Here is a 23,857-nt window from a genome sequence, read left to right on the forward strand (position 1 = left end):
ATATAGCTGATGGGGCACATTGAGAAGGATGCTGCACAGGAGAATTTTTCTTGCTTAATCTTCCTTCCTCCCACTCATCTCTGTGCGTTCTGCAGGATGCAGCACATGAATGCACAAATGACTCTCACACAATATCGTCCACAGGCTATTCCCACGTCTTTCCCTTAACTCCAAGTGTTTCATGCTCCAAGGAGGAGCATTAAACACACAGAGGCTACAATCCTATGCACGATTTCCTGGGAGCAAGCCCCGTTGAACATAATGGGGCTTGCTTTTGAGTAGACCCGGTTAGGACTGGGCGCGCTCTCTCTCTCTCTCTCTCTCTCTCTCTCTCTCTCTCACACACACACACACACAGAGCCCATGGTTCCCACAGCGAGGACCAGCCAAGGGAGAGCCCAATCCTATGCATGTCTACTCAGAAGTCAGTCTCATGAGAGTCAGTGGGGCTTACTCCCAGGGAAGTGTGGATAGGATTGGGCAGGAGTTGCCTCTGGACTGTGCCTGGAGAGAATAAATCACACGATCCCAGGGGCTGTGGCCTCATGCCTAGCCAGAAGGGGGAGGAAAAAGCCCACCTAAACTCACGTGTGGGTGCGTGCCTCGCTCAGAGTGAACAGCACAAGGGGGGCTGTCATCATGACAAAGCCTCCAGGTGGAGAAAGCCCCAGTGGCGTCTACTTGGATAACAGCACCTCATGGAGCCTCCCTGGCCAGGGGTGCATGCATCTCTCAACCCCAGTGCCCACCCAGGGTGCTTTCAAAGCAACAGTCGTCCCCCCCAAGTTTCTCCTCCATCCACCATCCAGACCCCTCCAAAATAGTGCACACGTTTTAATCCTCCCTCCCAATTTTTCTGGCTCTGTGATATAGGATCGGACCCCATCCTAATAAACTTCTCAGCACGGATGCAGCCCTCAAGTCAAGGAACAAACATTCCCTTAATTTGAGGAGGACTCTGTGACTGCCCCCCCCCCCCAGGATGCAGTGCACACCACACCAGCATGGCTGCATCAGTGCTGAAAAGTTGGATAGGATGGAGCCCTAAATGTGTTCCTGAATTAGACCATTAGACCAACATTCTGTTGGTCTTTTTTTTTTCATTGAAAAGATACCTTGTGCTCATGGTGATCAGATGTCATCACCATAAAAGAGGACCAGGTACCCCAAAATGTAGGATGCCCCCCAAAATGACAAAATAAAAGCTAAAAACATTCGTCTATTGATTTCACATGGTTAATTTAAACACTACATTCCTTATTATGAAATTTAAAACTATGTTACATATAATTTATTAATTACAAGAAGCCCATACACTGCCTGCAGGGGCCTGCTCACAGGGAAAACATTTAGAGCCCAGTCCTATCCAACCTTCCAGTACTGGTGCAGCCACAATGCAGCCATGAGGAAAGGGAACAAATGTTCCCTTACCTGGAGGAGTCCTCCATGACTGCTCCCCTACTGCAGGATGCAGCGCATGTTTCAATGGCACAGCTGCACCTACGCTAGAAAATTGGATAGGATTTGGCCCTGCAGTTCTTTTCCAGGATAGGAGGTCAAAAAAGAGGACATGTCCTGGAAAAAGACAACATCTGGTCACCCTGCTTGTGAGCTCCCGGGGAAAGGGAACTGGCCTCCCAGTCCCTTCTGTTGTAAAGCACCATGCACATTTCATGGCACCATATAAAGGATAATGGTAATAATTATCGTAATTATGATTTTCATAATCATTATCATCCAAGAATACAGAAACCAATGGGGAAAATAGGAAAGAAGTACAGTACACTCTCCCATTCAGTACACATAATTAACCCTCGGCAGAGTTCAGAATTACTACCACAACAATAAGCCACAAAGACCTATCATTATTATTATTACATTATCACTTTTTGAATCATTTTGAACACATTTTGAATAATTACATCCATGGCTGAGCTGATTCTTGGGCATGACCTGAGAAACAAGTAACTACTGTTGAACATAAGCCAGCGGTGTTATGCGACTGTAAAAAAACAAAACAAGTTAATGCAGTGCTGGACTTCATTAACTGAGGCACAGAGTCCAGATCACAAAAGGCAATCATTCCATCCTACTCTGTACTAGTCAGTCCTCACTTTGAATATACTCCATTCAGTTCTGGACACTACATTTTCAGGAAGACATTGATAAACTAGAATGAATTCAGAGAAGGGCAATAAAGATGATGAGGGATCCAGAAGCCAAGCCCTATGAGTAAGTGTTAAAAAGAGTTCAGTATGTTTTCAGCACCATTCTATGCATGCCTACCTGGAAGTGAGCACCATTGAATCAAACTGTACTAACTTCTAAGTAAACATTAATAGGATTGTGCTGTTAGCCTGCATAAGAAAAGACTGTGATGTGATAGCCACCTTCAAACATCTGAAAAGCTGGCACAGGGAAGGAGGAGCTGAGGGCAGGTCTAGAATCAATGGGTTGAAACTACAGAAGAGTACAATAGGCCATGTACCTAGTGATGCTGATCCTAAAGTATTCACTACCTCATTTTGGTTTGGGAAAGAGGAAAGCTGGGGGGTTGCACTATAACTTGTGATCCAAAAGCCCAACTTTGCCCACCAACCATGTAAATTGTCTTGATTGGGGCTTGACAACATGATTTTTTTTGCTGCCTGCCTTAGGATTGCATCACCAGAATGAGAGAAAAGTATCTAGTAAACCACAAGGTGAGCAGATTATGTTCATCTTGGGGCACAATCCTAACCCCTTATGTCAGTGCTTTCCAGTACTGGCATAGCATGCCAATGGGACGTGTGCTGCATCCTGCAGTTGGATATCATTTACAGAGTTCTCCTCAAAGTAAGGGAATGTTTGTTCCCTTACCTCAGAGCTGCATTGCCCTTATGTCAGTGCTGGAAAGCACTGACATAAGGAGTTAGGATTGCACCCTTGCTTGCACACAATTCCTGGAAGCCTGGATTACAGCTGCCTCAATTCAAGAAACAAAAAAAGACTTAATAGCATTCTCATAGGTTTTCAGATGACTCGCCACCCTTCTTCCAGAGGCTTTGTGTCTGCATGACACACAGATTGCACAGGGGATGTTTGGAGGTCCAATGATAGGGACAGCCACAAATGTTGGCTTTCTCATGATTAGCAGCTACAAGTTGTCTCCTTCTCTCCCTCCGCCCTCACCAAGCCACTGCGCCAGCCTGACTTGGCCGGCGTGACTTTACCTGTTGTGCTGTCCTGTGGGACTTGGCTGGCTTCTAGAGGCCGGCACACACCCTCCTCTCTCAGTGGTGCAAACCCCCCGTGCTGGTGCAGGGGACTTGCGCCAGCCAAAGGAGAGCTCTGGATTGTGCTCTGGTCTGTCAGGAAAATACGGTAGATTATGTCTAACTCCCCCCCCCCACACACACACAGTTTGGATAAGTCACATCCAAAAATTAAACAGCCATATATTAGTGAAGAACTTTATTTTTCCATCAAAATACAGATTTTAGGACAGTATCCAAAGAATTGTGCATTAGTTGCAGAACTCTTCAACAAGAAATAGCATGTGGAAAATGCAAAGGAGTGTCAAAAGCAGTTTGTAATATGGAATGGGGAAGGGGGTCTGTGTTCAAAGACAGAAACTCAAAAATCCCCCAAGCACAGACATCTTTGGACAGGACTAAGGTCAATAGTAAATAGTAAGGTAAATAGTCAACCCCATTTCAGACCTTCACATTTCATGTGGCATCAGTTCTCACTCCAACTTCCACACACAGTGATTGGTTACATGTGTAAAGAGCTTGGGTATGTATTCTGTAGTTCCTGTAGCACCTAGCATGTGCAAATAGTGTTCAATTTGTGTTCAGCATGATCCATCCTGCTCCATGCACAGTTCTACAGAATTTGAAAGCCTGAAAACAATTACATAAGAGACGGTTCTCCTTGCAACTTCAAAACACTCACCATTTAGAAAAATAAAAAGAGTTAAAACGAAGTAAAATATTTCTTTTACCTACGAGTGATTTATCTATGGAACTCCTTGCCACAGGATATGGTGGTGGCACCTGGCCTAGATTCCTTTATAAGGGAATGGGACAGATTTAGGGAGGAAAAGACCATCACAGGTTATGAGCCATGATGCAATCTCTGGGTTTTGGAGGTATTTTACCTCTGAATGCTAAATGCAAGAGAATAGCAACAGGATACAGGCAGCTTGTTGTCTTGAGTGCTTCCAGACAGCCCAATCCTATCTACACTTTCCTGGGAGTAAGCCCCATCAACTCAAATGGGACTGACTTCTGAGTAGACATGCATAGGATTGGACTGTGAGTCATCTGGTGAGTGACTAGGACAGGGGTCTCCAAACTTTTCGGCTGAAAGGCTGCATCAAATATCTGGCACAGTGTCAAGGGCTGGAAAAAGAAATAAAATTTAAATAAATACATTAGAGATGGAACTTAGATGATTGACTGAAATGAATGAATGAATGGGTTCAAATGTCCAGGATTTCTCCAAGTACCAACACAGCCCAAGAAATAAAGCACACACCCTTAAATGGACCCCCATTTCCCCACCCCACAAGCACAACTCTGGTTGTGTTTGGTCAGCTGGGCCAGAGGTTCTCTTGGGATCAGAGATTGGCAGCGGGCTGGATAGTGGCTCTCCGTGGGCCGCATCTGCCCCTGAGCCAGGGTTTGGAGACCCCTGGACTAGGAGATTCAGGAAACTGAACTAGATATGCCGTTGGTCTGATCCAGCAGGGCTCTTCTTATTTAAACTCTTTTTGCTTTTCATATTCCTTGAGAATCACAGACAGGAATTCAGTTATATAGACAAAAAAAATTGATTGGCAGATATGAAAAGATAAAGATATTTTGTACTGTATTTCCAACAGATTAGCCCATGTAAAGAAAAAAATGACAAAAGATCTTATTTGAATGCAAACTGTACAAAGGTATGCATGAGGGTTGGGTTGAACAAATTTTGAACAATTACAGATAATTGTGTAAAAATCACATCCACGTCCACTTTTGATGTGCCAATGGAGACCATACAGAGGCAGAGATAAAATGAGAACTGCAAAGATGAGCTGGCTAAGGAAAATAAGTATTTTTTTTCCTCAAAAAAGGTAATGGTTATATCTTATGGTTGCAGTTTTGATTTAAATCCCTATTAAACAAGGCAGATTGCACCCATAATAATAAACTCCACTTGTTTTTTCCCCTGGTATCATACATTCCTCTTTCCCTTTGATATATTTTACCCATGTACAGCCTGGTTCTTGTGATTCATAATCTTACTGGCAATTTAGAGAGCTGGTCCCAAGAGTGAGCAGAGTGCTTTGAGCAATTATAATTGAACTCATCATTAAGACAATTTAGATTTCAAGTTGCATAAACTTCCATCCTTCCACATCTCTAATTGCACATCAAGAGAGCAGAGATGGCATTGTCAGACAGGTTGGGCACTTCCACAAAGGATTAGAACAGGATCACTTGGCTCTGCCTTTTCCTTGCCCATCCAGCAGGCTAGCAAGGAAGGAGAGGAAGCCGGCCTACTTTCTTTCTCTTACCTTAGGTCCACTGCTACCTCTACTGGCCTTGTTGAAACAAACAGGATAGGTGGAGCATGCTGGGAGCCCTCCCACCTTTACAACTGGAAGCAAGCAGGAAGAGGTGCAGAGAACCTCGCAGTAAGAGGAAGAAGGGGAGACCTTTGGATCCCCACTCTCCTTTTCTGCATGGCACAGCGATTTTCAACCAGTGTGCCGTGGTACACTGGTGTACCGCGAATGCTCTGCAGGTGTGCTGTGGGAGTTGATGGGAGGGTCATTCATCAATAGGACCATTGGGGGCGGGTGAGCCCCTCACCAGCAGCATGGCATGCCTTGTTAATTGTCAAAAGACTGATTGTGCACCTTGACAAGTTCAGCACCTTGTCAATGTGCCATGAGATGAAAAAGGTTGAAAATTGCTGGCCTGGCAGCTTCCTTAAACTAAAAAAGGAGAAAGTGGTGGCACCAATGGTGAGATGCACAAGTGCCAATCTGGGTGTGAGTTTGTTGTTGTTTTTAAAAGGATTTCGTATCATCAAGGTTGTCCAGTGGGGCTGTTCTTATGTTCTTAAGGTGAGAATATCATGTATCCTCAATACATGTATCCTCAATCTTGTTGGCAACCTTCAATCTCGAAAGACTATGGTATCGTGCTCTGAATGGTGGTTCTGGAACAGTGTCTAGTATGGCTGTGAGTGACAATCCATTCCACACTGGGAGCAAGTGCAGTCTGTCCCTGTCCCCCTGGCTATGGGCCTTCCTTCTTTGCCTCTTTGCCTCAGTCTATTGGCCAAGTGTCTCTTCAAACTGGGAAAGGCCATGCTGCACAGCCTGCCTCCAAGCTGACTGCTCAGAGGCCAGGGTTTCCCACCTGTTGAGGTCCACTCCTAAGGCCTTCAGATCCCTCTTGCAGATGTCCTTGTATCGCAGCTGTGGTCTACCTGTAGGGTGCTTTCCTTGCACGAGTTCTCCATAGAGGTGATCCTTTGGGATCTGGCCATCATCCATTCTCACAACATGACCGAGCCAACGCAGGCGTCTCTGTTTCAGCAGTGCATATATGCTAGGGATTCCAGCTTGTTCCAGGACTGTGTTGTTTGGGACTTTGTCCTGTCAGGTGATGCCGAGGATGCGTCGGAGGCAGCGCATGTGGAAAGCGTTCACTTTCCTCTCCTGTTGTGAGTGAAGAGTCCATGACTCGCTGCAGTACATAAGTGTACTCAGGACACAAGCTCTGTAGACCTGGATCTTGTTATGTTCCGTCAGCTTCTTGTTGGACCAGACTCTCTTTGTGAGTCTGGAGAACGTGGTAGCTGCTTTACTGATGCGCTTGTTTAGCTTGGTATCGAGAGAAAGAGTGTCAGAGATCATTGAGCCAAGGTACACAAAGTCATGGACAACCTCCAGTTCATATGCTGAGATTGTAATGCAGGGAGGTGAGTCCACATCCTGAACCATGACCTGTGTTTTCTTCAGGCTGATTGTCAGTCCAAAATCTTGGCAGGCCTTGCTAAAACGATCCATGAGCTGCTGGAGATCTTTGGCAGAGTGGGTGGTGACAGCTGCATCGTTGGCAAAGAGGAAGTCATGCAGACATTTCAGCTGGACTTTGGACTTTGCTCATGTATCCTATGTTAATTAACATGACATTTATTGCAATTGTTGCTTTATTATTGTCATATTAGTTAAAACAAAAGGACAAAACCATTGCTGTATTTTGGAAAGTACTTATTAAAAAAAACAAACCACCTGAGCCATGAATTCCAAAGATGGGGTTCCAGATTTCAGAATAATTCTTCCTCTTATTACTACAATCTCCTTTTAAAACGCTAATCAAATAGATCACCTTCACAATGCAGAGTGGACTGTGTCCTTGCCCAGTTTTGTTTTAGGTTCTCCAGAAAATGTTCTCACTGTTACATAACACAATGAAGATAGAAATAATAGGGAATTAATAATATAACTAAACTCATATTTTCAAGCAAGGGTTAAAAATGAATGTTTGTTTTCCCATTCAACGGAGTGAAAAACTATAAAGCAATATCAAAATGTACAATGTGAAGATCTTTTATGTCAAAATTCAAATGCATCTTTTGATTGTTTTTTTACCTGCTTCAAATAAGAAACCTCATAAACTGTTTAACTGCCAAATGGTACTTTCCATTGCATGTTATCTATCAGTGTTGTTTGCTGTTAAATACTATTACTTGTTAAATGCCAATGTTTTTCAAGCTCTCCTCCAAAAAAGCCTGGTTTCTTAGGGAACTTCTCAGGGTATTGCATGAGAAGGAGACTGATGGAGGCAAAACAAACCCAAGCCAACACAGTATGTTTAACATTGCATCTTGTGTGGCCCAGTTCACAGTGGGCAATGGGAACTGTGATGGCCAGCACTACTCTGTAAGAGTGGAGTGTACACTCTAAAAGACCCAGAATCCTTTTAAATGCACAAGGCTTCCTGGCAGACAGCAATGTGAAAAAATATTCCCTGAAGAATTTGAAAAGCATGGACATAATAGACTGGGTAAAGGCTAGCAAACAAATTCAGGTCAGAAAACAGACATACTGGTGATCCAGCCAATGCGGTGGTTTTTGATTTGTTCTGGATGAGGATGCTTTCCTTAGCTTGGATGCTATTGGATTGGCTCTGCTCCAACTTAAGTAGAAGTAGAGTCCAACAGCAAGGGTGTCTTCTATTAACTTTGGTTGGTGTGCCACCTTCGCCCTCTCCTGGGGAAGGAAGATATTGCCACGGCCAACCACGCCTTGATACATTCCAGACTCAATGTGCTTTACATACATATGGCTTTGAAAAGCATCTGGAAACTGCTGTTGGTCCACAATGCAGCACATTAGATCTTAAATGGAACTTTCTGCAATAAGTACATTGCACTTGTGCTTGTGCTTAGAGAACTTCACATGCCTCCCACTCGTTTCTGGGTTCCAGAAAGCAGTTAGAAAGACTAGGAAAAATTCAAAGTGCTAGTGCTGGACTATTTGTTAAGAATCCTAATGAGCACAAAAAAACCAGTATGGTTTTTTGTTTTACAGTAACTTTCTTCCCATTGTAGTTTCACTACACAAGCAAAACAGTATGCAGAAGGAGGGCAAGCTTAAATTTGCCATCCAAAATAAGTTTGCAAAAACAATATGTTTTTGCTCATTGCTGAGTCCAAATGCTAGTCAAAAGAAAGCTGGTTCTCGCTCATGTTCTTCTTTGCAGCTTCCCATGAAGAACAGATCTATTAACACATCCTGAATGTCATCCACATGTCCTCTGTTTGTTGGATGTTGCCATTTGGTTAGGTTCCAGCAGGTCTGAACTGCTGCTTTTAAATTCTTTAAAATTGGCTTGCAGAACTTGCTTGTAAATGAGATTTCAGTGTTCAGTTGATTCTTAATGACCTGAAGGTTGCCAACAGCCTTGTTATCAACACCATTTGACAACCCTCCAAAAATATTTTTCTTTAAGGTGTCTTAAAGACAGGGAACAAAAACATCAGAAACAAAGGCTGATCTTTAAAGTACTTACAGCCCAATCCTAATTGCACTGGTACAGGCAGGCCAGCTGGCCTGCCCTGTATCCAGTGAGGGGTTGAGGCTGTCTGCTGCTCAGCCTGGGGCAAGAGGAAGTGATTCCCCTTACCCCAGGTAACGTGACAGCAGTCCCAATGGGGCTACTTGGATCTATGCCACCTAAAGATGTGGTGCAGATCCAAGCATCCCAGTGCTGTGCTGGGTTGCTTGGGAGTGGGGTTAGGATCCAGCCTAAGTGCCAGATCCTGGCTCCATCCCAGGCCCGGCTCGCCCATGGGCCCGCCCTCCCCCTGCCCTGGAACACTCCAGTTCTGCCCTTTCCATCTTCCCCAGATCCCCACACTAGCCTAACTTGGCCAGCACACACTCACCATTCCGCTGGTGCAATGGCACCGAGTTTGGCCTCCTGACTTCTTACGGCCCTTTTGCAACACCTTGAAGCTAGCCAAGGGCAACTCTGGATGTGCACCCTTAGTAACACATTTGAGACATAGAGTATATCAATCACTGAATGGAAAATATTTGTAGATGGACATGGTGATAGCCACAGAAACAATATTCCTACAGTTTAATCAATATAGCTTGTAGTTCACATTGAGACGCGAACTAAAGGATGAAAAAGGGTATGGATTCCTCCTCAGAATAGTACCTCAATAACTCCACTATTTTTGTGTAATATTTACAAAAATAGAGCCCACTCTTCCTTATTGCAAAGTGCTTTTGTTTTCCATCACAGAGGCTGTGTTTGTTTTTCATCTTCTAGTGCTAGAGTTATTTTTTTCCTTCATGCTAGGGTTACATTTTTTGTTTACCTTCTAGCACATTCCCCAAACTATCTTTCCTGTGAGTTTGGAGCTAGAAAACATGGCCACCACCATGAATAATGTTATCCCATTGCTCTGATCTGAGGAAAAAACCAGGCACAGCCATCTTGTACAGCAAATAGAGAAGGCAGTAGGGGAGGGGTTTTTTAAACTTGGGCAAAAGGAGCCATCCGTTCTCGAAATTTAAAAAGCATTATACAGAAGTTAATAACTTGAAGTTATTACTTTAAGTAACAACTTATTATTAACGGAAGTTAATAACTTACTTTAATAACTATAAGGCAATGATTAAATGTCACAAAAACACTCTGAAGTACATTCAACACAATTTTGCTTCCAATCTTTAATGAATCGAGTTTCTAGCATGCTAGAGGAACACTAACGACTTCACTTCCAGCTATGTTCTAGCCAAAAAATGAATGCGGCCCAAATATGCTATCTGCCTGCAAGAAGTAGATCCAAGGATGCGGGAATTTTACTTCATTTCTTACTCCTGTGTAATCATTAAGTATGCCACATGGAGGGGAGGGGAGATGCATTTTCAGAGGTATTGAGCCACTCACCCCAACATGAATGTTGGTTAAAAATCATTTTTCCATATAATTGGTGTGGAGAATAATGTCCCCTATTTTCCATTGCTGAACTGCTAACCATACGAAGTTAGGACATAATATGTTAGATGACAATGTAACTAAACTCTTCCACCTACAGTTGGAGCATAAACATTTGGGGATTGAGGGCCCAATCCTATCCAATTTTCCAGCACCGGTGCAGCTGCAATGCAGCCCCAAGGTAAGGGAACAAATGTTCCCTCAAGGAGGCCTCTGTGACTACTGCCCCACCACAAGATGCAGTGCATGCCCCATTGGCACAGTTGCCCCAGTGTTGGAAAATTGGATAGGACTGGGCCCTAAGGCCTCCAGAATTTTTAATTCGGGGGTGGTAGTTGCCCCTTTGACAATTTGTTATAACAGTCAAAGGGGTAATTACCTCCCCCAAATTAAAAATGTTTATGTTCCCCCATATGTTTATTTTCCAACTGCAGCTGGATGAGTTTAGTCTTCCCAACTTCTCTGGATTATTAGAATTCAAGTATATCCTGCCTCAGTAAGCACCAGCTATCTTAACAGGATACCACCATTCAGAGCGCGATACCATAGTCTTTCGAGACTGAAGGTTGCCAACAACAGAATATGTAGCTTTCAAATACTTGACTGTCCTTACCTTGTAACCCACAAAACAATTCTAGTAGACCCCAGAACAAGTGACTGAAAAACACTCAAGGCCAGCTTAGAAGCAGGGGCCAGGATCAGCAATTTTTGCCAGATCACAGTAGCTTTCAGTATTCCAGAACAGAAAGGTTAAGGGTGAAATCACATGTAGACTTACTTGGTATTAAACCCTATTTAAATTTCATAGTAAACCTACAAAGGATGCAGCTGTAACACTTCTAAAATTGAGAAGACAAACTGCCAAGGATCCAATACAATTATTTTATTTAACAGGTTCTTGAAGATCCTAGAATTGATGGACATCACAAAATGTTTGTAGGCATAGAAGCTTTTACAAGTCAGCAATTGGCTTGTGTGGCCAATATGGATATTTCTGTTTGTCCAATTTGGTTTCAGGAAACGCTTCATTGTAATCCTCAATTGTCATCTGATCAAAAGGAATCATGTTTTTAAACTTGTGAAGCTTGAAAGAGAAGAAAACAGAAAATCATGATCAACACATCAATAAAGAGGAGTGTTCAAACTAAAAACAATCAAACTTATTTAGCAGTGAATACAGCGCTGTGCAGCAGTTGATTTGCACCAAGAAAGTCAACAGCTTACCTGCTTCTCGTACTGGACAATACGGTCTTTAGAGGCTTGTATATAGGCAGCAGCACTCTTGGCCTGCAAGAAAGTGAATTATTCAGCAAGCAAGTTAAGTGACATTCTGAGATGCTGAAGAACTTTGTGTTGCTTCAGTTCCAACTCAAATTCTGTGGGTCTAGACACAGCACCCAATCCTGCTATGAAGTTTTTGCCAAAACAGTCACCCAATGATGCATTCCCACATTTAAAAAAGAGATGCAAATAAATACAATTTATATAAATTGGCAAGTATGCATACAATGAAGATAAAAAGAACCTGCCCACAACAATAAAGCAACACACAGAACCAAGCAAGCAAATGCTTCTAAAAATCTGCACAGGTTTGTTCTCCTATGCAGAAGAAAACATCTATTAAGTCCTTTATAAGATGTAGGCAGAGTATATCTTCTTAAGAAAAGTCCATGCGGCCAAAAACACTACCCATACAAGGAAGTATTAGCCCACCCCTGGTTGTACAAAGATGTGTGCACACTGGGTATGCTCAGTGGATATTATGTTGCACCTGCTATGATAAGTACTGTACATAGGTCTACACTACCATTTGTACAGTATATCTGCACATCCAAGTGAATGAACTGGCCTTGACTTATTGCCACTTAGGATGAATAGTTGCTATATAAAGAACTACCAATGTAGCATAAACAAAACACACTGGAAATAAGACATTTGAGCTGCAATCTTAAGTACAGTTACAAGGGAGTAAGTCCAACTGAACATAATAAGACTTACTCCTAAATAAACATGCAATGATTGCACTGTTATTACACCTCTGATGGATTTTGAAACCAAACTGTAACCTTCCCACTTGCACCTCCTGTCCACCCTAATTTGCGTTATCAGAACTTATTGCCTAAGTAAGTGGAAGGTCTCTTTCTTTTTTTTTTTTTACACAAAAGAACACGTTTTAAGATTGTCATCTTTGAAATACATTTGGACCTCAACAATGCCACTATTTAAACAAAAGGAACCCCAACATATGCTTGATCACAAAGATGGAATATGTTAAGCTGAGAGCAGAGCATGATGTCCCTAGTGCAGTTTGCCAAGGTGGGATCTATAGGAAGCTTTGACCAAAGATTAAAGTCTCACAAAATCTGCCTAATTACCAGTAGGCCCTTCCTAGTCCAGATCACCCACACATATTCAAGAGATGCTGTATAACTGGACAACAAAAAACACTCACCGCCTCTTGTTCTTGGGCATCTATCTTAGCCGACTGGGTATCCACAGGCTCAGGAATTTTGAGTGCCTTAAACTGAAATTTTAGAGAAAATATTTCAGGGTTGTATCATTGGCAGAATCAAAGTTAACTCTGTCTGAAAGGCTGCATTTTTCAATGAAGAAACTTCAAAGAGCAGCATAAAACCACTGAATTTAGAATTCATCAAGACAGACTATTTGTTCAGACTTGAATCAGAACAATGCTTTCCTGACATTACAGGTGGCAATTAACTTAGAAAGACCACGGAGATAATCTTATCACTAATGACTAATATTACTCTGCTATTGTGAATTATAGTACTGTGCTTATCTTATGCACTTAAGTTTCACAGACAATACCTCTTGCCATTCATGGACTTTTGGCCTCATTGCTAGCATTTTTTTCCCTTGATACCCATGTGCACGTATGAGTACACATGCAACTGAGGATGCCCTTTATAAAGACAAAAGTAACACTAAAGACCATTCCATCATCCAGAAAATGATGAAAGAGCCAGAAATCTGGCTATGAATAAAGTAACACAGTATAATTATTGTCATAACAAGGTATGAAAATGATAACTCCCTTGTCTTCCTCTAGTAGACCTTCTCAGGCTTTACTACTTTGGGCCACAGGAAGAAAAAGGAGCACACAAGGTAGCCACCATGGCCATGCCCCCATCTTAAGCACTTGCCTGCAGAAACAAGTGCTGAATTGAGGAAGTTTCTCCTACATTCTTGAATTCTGGCCACTAAAGATTCCAAAAAACAGAGGAAAACTGTACCCAGGTTCCGTACTTGTATTGCAAACAAATGCTAAGCATGGGGATGGTGGTGGACTTGGTCACAGAGTAAACTGGCATGGAGGAGCATGTCTTGTTGCATACTGCAACTCTAGTGCCAAGATCATCCAAAAGCCTGCTGGAAAATAGCATTTCAATTGTACAACCCTAGATTGCAGGACATGCAGAAAACCCTTACTTAGATTAGAGGGACTGTACTTTAGTGTAGTATTGCATGTTTTGCATGCAGAAAGTCCCATTTTCAATCCTTGGCATCTCCCTATAGGGTTGGAAAGACCCCTTTCTGAAATCCCAAAGAGCCATGCCTGTCTGAGTAGACAATGGTGTGCTAGATTGGCCAATAAGGCAGCTTCCCAAGTCCATAGACTCAGAAACACCCCAAGCATCATAAAGAAGTCTTACTTTTTTCTCAAATTCATCCACCATGCCAGGTTTGGCAATTGCAGTCTTGTAAAAAGCCCAGTCTATCACTGGGGGAGTCTCTGGCAAAGAAGTAAGCCTGTTCAGATGAAAAACAAAAATATATTAGAACCACGGCTAGAAATTTCAGAGTATTTTTTGTTCTGCACCCAACTAACACTCTTGTCAGTAGGAGTGGTTAATGAAAGATGCCTATATTCTCAGCTATTCAGCAACACCTCTAGAATTTCATATCTCACTCTCTACCTAAAGTACTGCAGAAAGTCAGATTTTAGCCATACAATTTGTTTACAGCATAGACAGCTCCTTACGACTGTTGTTAACACAGAGATAAGCAGAATATTGTCCGGAAGCCAAAGGTGACTACAATGAAAGTGTCACATGGTAAAATTAGTTGTTTACTACAGTAAGTTGATGCCTATCTCAGCAACAAATAATAATAAAGCACAATTTAAACCAAGAATTTTACAAAAGCATTGAATAATGTGGTTTAGAAATCCTGTGAACAGTGACTAAAATAAACTGTTAAAAATACAAAATGAATTCTAACCATCAAATATAAATGAATATCACCAATAACACATAGCTTGAACTTGCCCCACACAAATAGTGAGGCATCTGAGAAAGAGTGAACAATTCTACCAGCGTTCTAGACTTGGAAATACTCACTTGGCTGAGAGAGTATCACTGCGTGTTTTCAGGGCATTAAACATGGGTCTCTGATTGGGAGGCACTCGCTCTGCAAATGCCATCCAGTCTACGGCTTTCAGAGCAACTCTGCGGCCAGCCATTGTTGCAACCTAGAAAATTAAACAGAAAAGAAAGTAAACAGAAAAACAAATTTATGATAATTTATGGCATGAAAATGTTCTTAGAACTACCCTTTTCTGTGTCTGCATTCCCCAATATGTTAAAGAGGAAAACAAGTTACACATGCAACTGAAACAACTGTAAACACTTTCTCTGCTTATTCTAGCCTCCCCCCACTTTCTGCAGTCTCCTTTGCATAAACATCAGGACTAATTTGATGAATTTCAAGATTTTTTTACTCCACATAAAAATTAACAGCAGGAGAAAAACTGTGAAAACAGAACACCTTTCAGCTTCATTTAAAACTAGAATGAGGCTAGGTCTACCATCCCCATGCATCTAGGAGTCAGCACCACAAACTCAGTGATGTTTATCTCCAACAAAAGGTATCAGGAGCAGGCTGTGAAGCTCAAAACTGTGTTTCCAGAGACTCACCTAACGATGTTAAATAAATTTATTGTAATTTAGCATATTGCTTGAGTCTTTAAGTCATGGATTATAACATATTCTATAAGATCTAGTTCCAATGTTTCACTTTCAACTGTGAAAAGCATCCTCAGGGGTTGTAAATCAGGGGCTTAAAGACTCAAGCAACATAGTCAATTATGCTTTAAACCAGTGGATCTCACACATTTAGCACTGGGACCCACTTTTTAAAATGAGAATCTTGTCAGGACTCACCTGAAGTGATGTCATGACCGGATGTGACATCATCAAGCAGGAAAACTTTTATCAATCCTAGGCTGTAATCCTACCCACACTTACCCAGGAGTAACTCCCATTTACTAGCACCTTTAAAAGAATATGCATAGTAGCTTGTTAAAAGTACAGGTCTGTAACATCTCCCCAAACATAGTCACATATCATGTGTCAAGTACCATCGTCTAATATATTAAAAATGAAATGAATGGGGACCCACCTAGTGGGTCCCAACCCACAGTTTAAGAAACACTGCTTTAAACTCATCCAGGCACAAAACACTTAGTATGTTTGTAAATCTTATTTTCCTTGTTCAAACTACAGATAGTTATTATGGCAAATATCACCTTGTTTCTGTAATAGTGCCTAATAGTTATGCAAGAGCAAAATACAGATACACAAGATACACAATACACAAAATACGATGCACTAGTACAGTATTCAGCTCTAAGAGCCAAATCCCACACTCAGAAGTTATCACTGCAGTCAATGGGGCTTACTCCCAAGTCAGTGTGGATAGGATTGCAGCCTTAGAGCCCAATCCTGTGCAGGTCTACACAGAAGTAAGCCCCATTGTAGTCAGTGGGGCTTACTCCCAGGTAAGTGTGGATAGGATTGCCTCCTCAGTCTGCTTGCAGGTTACTAGTTCACTGTTCCTAAAGCTCCAGACAAATCAATTCCAGGAGACTGGGAAGAGGGCAGGCACCACCATCAGGCCTATAACTCAGAAAGGGACACTGAAGAAATCCCACTAAGGATGCAAAGAAATCCCAATAGTATAGAAGAAGGAGGGACAGAAGCCCTCTGACCAGAGGCTATTCGAAAGCAGCAAGGCCACCCCAAAGGACAGATGCCCCACTCACCTTCAGCAACCCTTCCTGCCAGTGCCAGCAGTCGCCGGAACCCTGCTCCCGGAAACAGAGCCTGAAAGCACCCAATCAGGACTGGTGGCTCAGTGTCACCGAGAAAGACGTCCGCACTGCTCTCCTCTTTCCCCGCTGCAATCCTTAGGCAGTCCCTTGCAAGTGAACAGGGCTCAGGGCGCGCCCCTAGCGAACTGAGCGCTGCCCTTGGGGGCCAGGAAGGGGCTGATGCTGCACCGTCAGTGCCACAGCACGCGTGTGCGCGCACTGATCGTGGCTGCAATCCTAGCAGTAAAGTCTCATTAAATCCATGGGGCTTACTTCTGAGTAGGCACTGCAGAGCCTCGCTGTTAGCCTGCAAGCCGCTGCGTGCCTGCTCAGAAGTAAAGAGGGTGGACTGCAGCGGGGCTTAGGCTGCAGCCACAAGCCCGCTTCAGGGCACGGGGGTACCCCCAGCCTAGACGCCCGCTTGGCACTGAACCAGGGCAGAGGGGAGGGGAGGAGGGACAGAGCAGCTCTCAAAGGACTCCGAAGGGAGGGCGTGCAAGAAGGCACTCTCTGTGCCCACCCCCTTTGCTGGGAAGGCGGGCACCAGCAGCCACCAGAGCTGGGCGACTATCCTAACCACACTTAGCTGCGAGTAAGCCCCACCGACTCTAATGGGACTTGCTTCTGAGTAAGCATGCCTAGGATGAGGCCCTCAGGCTGCAATCCTCTCTACACTTACCTGCGAGTAAGCCCCACTGACTCCAATGGGACTTGCTTCTGAGTAGACACGCACAGGGGTGGGCTGTAAGGCTGCCACAGGGCAGTGACTGAGTGCTCCTCAAGGTATGGGAACATGTGCTCCTTTACCTTGGGGCTGCACAGGTGTCAGATTGCAGCCTTAGGGCCCAATCCTATCCAATTTTCCAGTGCTGGTGCAGTTGTGCCAGCGGGGTGTGCACTGCATCCTGTGGTGGAGGGGTAGTCATTGGGTCCTTCTCAAGGTATAGGAACATGTTCCCTTACCATGGGGCTGCATTGTAGCTACGCTGGAGCTCAAAAGCTGGATAGGATTGGGCCCTTAGTTGCCCAGCTTGCTCGCTTCAGCTCGGGTGGCTGCCGGCGCCCACCTTCCCAGCAAAGGTGGTGGGCACAGAGAATCCCTTCTTCCACTCTCTCCCTTCAGAGTCTTTTGAGAGCTGCTCTGTCCCACTTTCCTTCCTCTACCATGTACATTTCCATCTCACCTGGCAAGCAGACTCCTGTCCTCCCCTATGTGGGTATCTTAGTTAGCGCTAAGGTACCTGGACTGTGCTAGAATGGAGGGATCATGGGAAGAACACCCACCTCATCAACAGCTTTTTAATGTCTGGTGGTTTCCAAAACCTGGAGGGAGAGAGAGAATTCCCCATCTCACTGTAAACAATGCATTGTGCATTCAGTATTCCATGATACAAACAGGGAACTGTCATGCTGCTGGGGTGACTCTTAAAATCAGGGTTCTCTGTTTCCCCTGAAGTTAGGACCTATGGCTGGGCCTCCTGTTTCTTTCAATTCCTGCCAACCTGGGTTGGTGGCTGCCTGGCTTTCAAGGAACCCTAGGCAAGTGGAGAGAGATTATTTTTGCCCACTGTCTGCTCCAAGGCACAGATGCTTACAGAAGGGACTTCGAATGCTGTTTCCAACTGCCCCTCAGGTCACTGGTGCCTGCTTAACAAGACCAGCCAGAGCTCAGGGCTAGGGAACTGCCAGCTCAGACTCTCCAGCTTCCTGGATTGCTTTGGCCTTTGACACTGGAAATGGATTGACTTCTATAAAGGCAGCAGCTAGGCATCTTGACACAGGCTAGGGTCAGATGGGGCTCACAGGTTGCAATCCTAGCCACCCTTACCTGGGAGTAAGCCCCATTGCTCAGCCTCAACCCACGCTCCAGATCCCACCCCATGGAACTGGGCTGTCTCCATGGCAACCTCTGGCTGGTACCCTTCTGCCCTCCATGTGCCTCAGGGGGCAATTCTCTTCAAGCTCACCCTCCCTCTAGGCACAGGGCCAGGCTCATCCTGCAGACCAAAGTGGGCAGTCTCCATGGCAACACCTCAGTGGCACCCTTCTACCCACCAAGTTCCTCTGTGGGGTCCTTCAGCCCATCCTCCAGACCACACCTCTTCAGACTGGGCTGTCTCCATGCAGGGGCAGATCCAGTGTCTGTGTTTGGGGGAGGCCAGGAGCACCAGCTTGGCACTGTGCCCAGCCTGCTCTTCTTTAGCTCCAAGACTTCCTCCTTGCTCGGCAGGCCCATAGCCAGGATTCTAGATCTAATCTTATATAGCCTATTATCTGCTTATGCTTATGTAGAGTAAGGCTGCAATCCTATGCACACTTTCCTGGGAGTAAACCCAATTTAACACAATGGGGCTTACTTCTGAGTAAGACCTGCATAGGACTGCAGCCTTAGGCTGCAGCGCTATCCACACTTCCAATCAATCCATTATTGATTATAATGGGATTTACTTCTGAGTGGACATGCCTTGGCTTGGGCTCTAAGGCTGCACTCCTGTCCACACTTACCTGGGAGTAAGCCCTTGACCCTAATGGGACTTACTTCTGAGTAGACATGCATTGGCTTGGGCTCTGAAGTTCTGAATGCATCTTCTGCCTCCTATAAGTAGAGGTGTTTGTTTCTGGTGAGTTAGAGCCCAAGCCTATGCGTGTCTACTCAGAAGTAACCCCCATTATAGTCCATGGAGCTTACTCTCAGGAAAGTGGGACTAGAATTGGGCCCTAAAACAGAATTACAGCCTGAGCCTTACTGAACACAATGGGCTTACTTGTGAGTAAGGAATATAAGACCATTTTCAAACACCTTCACCTATAAGCACTGGCAGACCTAGGGCAGAGCAAACGGGGCAAATGCCCCAAAGCTGATCCTCTGGGGGCACCTCCACCAGCCTCACCCCTTTGTCCTTTTCTTAAAGGAGAAGGGGCACTCATTATCTCTGCTGGAAGAGCAGCAAAATGCTCAAAGTAAGTCCCATTGTGTTCAATGGGTCTTACTCCCAGGTAACTAAATAGAGCCGAGGTATTCAATTTGTGTGTCCCGGCTCCCTAGGGAGGCGTGGCTGGCCTTCAGGAGTGTCCTGAGGCATCTGGGGAGAGAGGTGGCTGTAGCTGCTCAGCTGCACCTGCTGCCTCCTTACTTGCTGCTTTTCTGCAGCTGTGAATGAGTGGGGAGTGTGAGGTGGGGAGGTGGGAGAGAAGGCTGGCTGGGCACATTCCTGGCAGGCTTCAAATGGTAGGGAAGAGTAAGTACAGAGGGGTGCAGGGCTTTCCTCTGCTTGGGAAGGAGGGAGCCCAGCCTGCGGGGGATGTCCAAATGCCCCAGCCTGCATTCCTCCATCTTGCCTGGGGGGAATAGGGGCAGCATCTGCATCTGCTGGGGTGTATGTGTGTGAGCATGCCCCATCTACTTTGGGGTGAGTTGTAATCTTGCTCTGTGAGGCTGCAATCCTTTCCACACTTTCCTGGGAGTAAGCCTCATTGACTCAAATGGGACTTACTTCTGAGCAGACCTACATAGGTTTGGGATCTGTATCAGCTTAACCTTCACCTTTCTCCAAAGACCTTCACCTTTCTCTTTTTCCTCCCCCTTTAAAAAAGAAAAAAGCCACTCTTGATGGTCTTGTCTCCAAAAGTTTTTTTTTTTTTAAAAGAGTGCTGGCAGCTGTTTATTTGTTTCTAGTGTATAACATCTTCATCCACATTTTGGGGGTAACTGAGCTGAGGTGTTGTAATGGGGAGCCCTGGCCAATGGCCACAAGGATCAGGGGAGCCATGGGCCAGAAAAGTTTGAGAACCACAGACATAGAGGATTCCAGCCTGAAAGTCAGTTCCTTCCATTAAGAACTTTTTCTTCCCACTAGAAGTGTGCATCCTCTGGAAGGAGGGGCTTGGGGGTCTTAGCTGTCTGGAAAGGAGCCCACCCCAGGCAAAGCCTGGGTGAGGAGGGGTGGGTAGTCTGGGGTGACTTTTTGAGAAGTCCCTGGCACAGTGGAAAGCTGTTAGGTTCCCCCTCCCCCAACACACACACATACACAGCTGATACACATTAGAACCAAATCATGAGCATTCATTTTCAGTTCATTATCATGTTTAATGTTAAGCACCAAAAAAAAAGGGGTGGTGGGTGGGGAAAATTAAAGGATGCTTCATGGTGAAACTGCTGGGGGGAGGAGAGAACAGAGACAGCCCTTAAACTTCTCTTCTGTTGCTTTTGACATGAAAGAATCCCAGTCTCTCCAACCTTGAACTTAATCAGATTCCCACAGCTTCCCCCTGGTGCAAAAAGTACAACTGAATTATTGCTTTTCATAGAATGTCACTGTTAAAGGCATAGGATATATGTGGGGATGGGACCCAAAGCAGGCTGCCACAGTAAATGTCGTATGGCCTTGCTGGAGAAGCAGAAATCTGGCTAAATGATCCTGTTTGGGCAAAATCCTAACCAGGTCTACTCAAAAGTAAGTCCTATTTTGTTCAATGGGGCTTACTTTCAGGAAAGTGTGATTAGGATTGCAGCCTTTGCCTCCTAGCCTGGGCTAACCCTGGAGTTTCCTGCCAATTTCATGAGCGCTGTGCACATTTTAGGAAGCAAGGCCACTCTGCCAATCAAAGATGTTTGAGTGTGTTTGTAAATGATTAATGGCACCTTTGTTTTGTGTCTGATTTAAATATCATATGAGGGCAGAGTCATTTTCTGGGCATATTTGCTTAGGAGAGATCTGTGTTTATATCAAATGCAAAACTAGAAACATAGAGAATTATGCCCCAGAAAAGAAGGTTGTGTTTTATGACAGGCTTGCAGGATTAGATGCACTGATTTTAGTCCCTGAAAAATATCCTTTGCAAATACACCATTCTAAGCATTACAGTTTTCATATTATAACATGGTATACCTGACTCTATGGACCCAAACATCTTTACCTTGTAAGTAAATTTAATTTATTTTAGTGTTGTTTGCAAATAAATGTGCTCAGGATTATGATTTATAGGCAACTTCTTACATTGCATTTTAAAGAGACAGAACACTAGGATGCAGTTGTCTCTGAGAGAATGTTTTTGATCAGATACTTTCAGAGTTCATAATGCTACTTAAGACAGAACTGTATGTGTGGGAGATGAGCCAAGATTGTAAAATATTCACAACCCTGTGACAATTTAGGGCCCAATCCTATCCAATTTGCCACTGCCAGTGCAGCTATGCCAGTGGGCATGCACTTCATCCTGTGGTGGGGAGGCAGACACAGAGCCTCAAGATATGGCAACATTTGTTCCCTTACTTTGGGACTGCAGCTGCACTGGTGCTGGAAAGTTGGATAGGACTGGGATCTAAGGCTGCAATCCTAACCTCACTTTCCTGGGAGCAGGACCTAAGGCAAGGCCAAAGGGAAAAGCCAAACTTATGCTTAACAGGCCAGAAGTAAATACAGTAAAATGTCATGATGTTTTGTTCAAATGTATGTATGAATCAAGTGTACATGATGCCAAGATATAGTCATGCTAATGTTATGTTAGAGAGAAAATATGTATGTTTAGCATGTTCACAAGCACATTTGCTTACTAGATATAGGGAAATGTATATTTGAGTTTAAATCCATTTTACCCAGAAGCCTTAGAGGGAGGACCACAAGCTGGGAGTCCTCAAGGGAAAGTCTGTTAGGAAGGAATCAAGGATACATCCCCAATTGCTCTTTTATAAGAACAAAATTAAAGGAGAAGTTTAATAATGTAGAGGCAATGGGTAAATAAGTTAGGAAATAAAAGAATTAGTTAGGAAATAAGTTTGGAAATAGGGAATACAGGAAAATCAGAATAAACTTTGTGTGACCCTTAGAATCAGAGCTAGGGGTAGCAAGTTCGTTAAAGCAGGAGTAATGAAATGGAATGTTGCAAGAGATTCCCCAGTCATAAAACAATTTGACACCTCAATTAGATTACGGGCTTCAAAGAATCCCTCTTGACAAGATTAATGACATCTAAGTTCAAACTGCTTGCTGCTGGAGTTAATGCAGCCTCCATCTGCATGTCAGACTGGAACAAAGAAGCAATTTGGATTTTAAAAAATCCAAACAGCTTTGAGCCTCTTGAAATCAAAAGACATTGTTAAACCAGAATAAAGTTTTAAAATAATATATTTACAGAGGAACAGTGTAACATCTAAAATAAAGTTAGCCTGCAGACTGAAATGCCTACATTTAGACAAAGAGAGTCTTTTATGATCTCTAAAACAGTAACAAATTGGCCAGGCAATAAACTGATGAACTCTAATGGGGGTAATGAGGGTTAACTGATGAAGTCGTAAACAGAAGCAAAATCATTCTAAAAGACACTTAATTCCTGCAACTGAATAGGGAAACAGTAGCTTGCATTCAAGTTTGCCTGTAAGTAAAATGCCAGCTTCTGAACAGTTTGAATTCAGAAGCTCCAGCACCAAATAGGGACTTTAAAAGCTGTTCTGAAGTCATTTAAAAGGAAAGTAGCACATAGAATGTTACAAAATTTATTGTTTGTAAACTCAGAAGTTAGCAAGTATATTCTTTGCTGAATATTAGATTAATAAAGGAAAAATTAAGTTAAAAGGATTTGAGTCTGCCTTGAAGTGAGGCTTACAGATAGATGCTGTACAGCTAATTTGGAATGTGGAATTCTTATCTAAGCAGGAATATTTCAAATTTGACAACTAACTAAAATGCCCAGACTTTCCTAGGTGCCAGAATAGATAGTGAATTTAAGAATATTTCTAATAATAAGGAATAATTAATCCTAGTAGACATGGACTCATTAGCAGAAAGTCTGTTCAAAATCAAAGTTGACAGAACAGATATGAAACTAGCGGACCAGATCAGACGGAAAGCTCTTCAACCTCTCCAGACTGAGAGCAAAATCCAAAGTCCAGCTGAAATGTCTGCGTGACTTCCTCTTTGCCGACGATGCAGCTGTCACTACCCACTCTGCCAAAGATCTCCAGCAGCTCATGGATCGTTTCAGCAAGGCCTGCCAAGATTTTGGACTGACAATCAGCCTGAAGAAAACACAGGTCATGGTTCAGGATGTGGACTCACCTCCCTGCATTACAATCTCTGAGCATGAACTGGAGGTTGTCCATGACTTTGTGTACCTTGGCTCAACGATCTCCGACACTCATTCTCTCGATACCGAGCTAAACAAGCACATCGGTAAAGCAGCTACCACGTTTTCCAGACTCACAAAGAGAGTCTGGTCCAACAAGAAGCTGACGGAACATACCAAGATC

The 23,857-nt window shown here is 43.8% G+C and overlaps 1 protein-coding gene across 2 annotated transcripts; it reads right to left on the bottom strand.

Moving 5' to 3' along the window:
* Nucleotides 1–11,367: 11,367 nt before the first annotated feature.
* On the bottom strand, nucleotides 11,368–16,668 carry ATP5PD (ATP synthase peripheral stalk subunit d). Of its 2 annotated transcripts, none has more exons than XM_066618159.1 (6): nucleotides 16,564–16,668; nucleotides 14,861–14,991; nucleotides 14,174–14,270; nucleotides 12,952–13,023; nucleotides 11,724–11,786; nucleotides 11,368–11,583 (listed from the first exon to the last, which is right to left on the bottom strand). In XM_066618159.1, exons 2-6 carry the CDS (start codon nucleotides 14,980–14,982, stop codon nucleotides 11,452–11,454), a joined length of 486 nt encoding a protein of 161 aa, XP_066474256.1. In that variant the 5' UTR covers nucleotides 14,983–14,991; nucleotides 16,564–16,668; the 3' UTR covers nucleotides 11,368–11,451. The 2 variants fall into 2 exon arrangements, with proteins under 2 accessions (XP_066474256.1, XP_066474255.1); XM_066618158.1 differs by lacking the exon at nucleotides 16,564–16,668 and adding an exon at nucleotides 15,683–15,706.
* Nucleotides 16,669–23,857: the final 7,189 nt, after the last annotated feature.

This window comes from Tiliqua scincoides, chromosome 2, assembly GCF_035046505.1.
Source record: "Tiliqua scincoides isolate rTilSci1 chromosome 2, rTilSci1.hap2, whole genome shotgun sequence".
Taxonomy (NCBI): Eukaryota; Metazoa; Chordata; class Lepidosauria; order Squamata; family Scincidae; genus Tiliqua; species Tiliqua scincoides.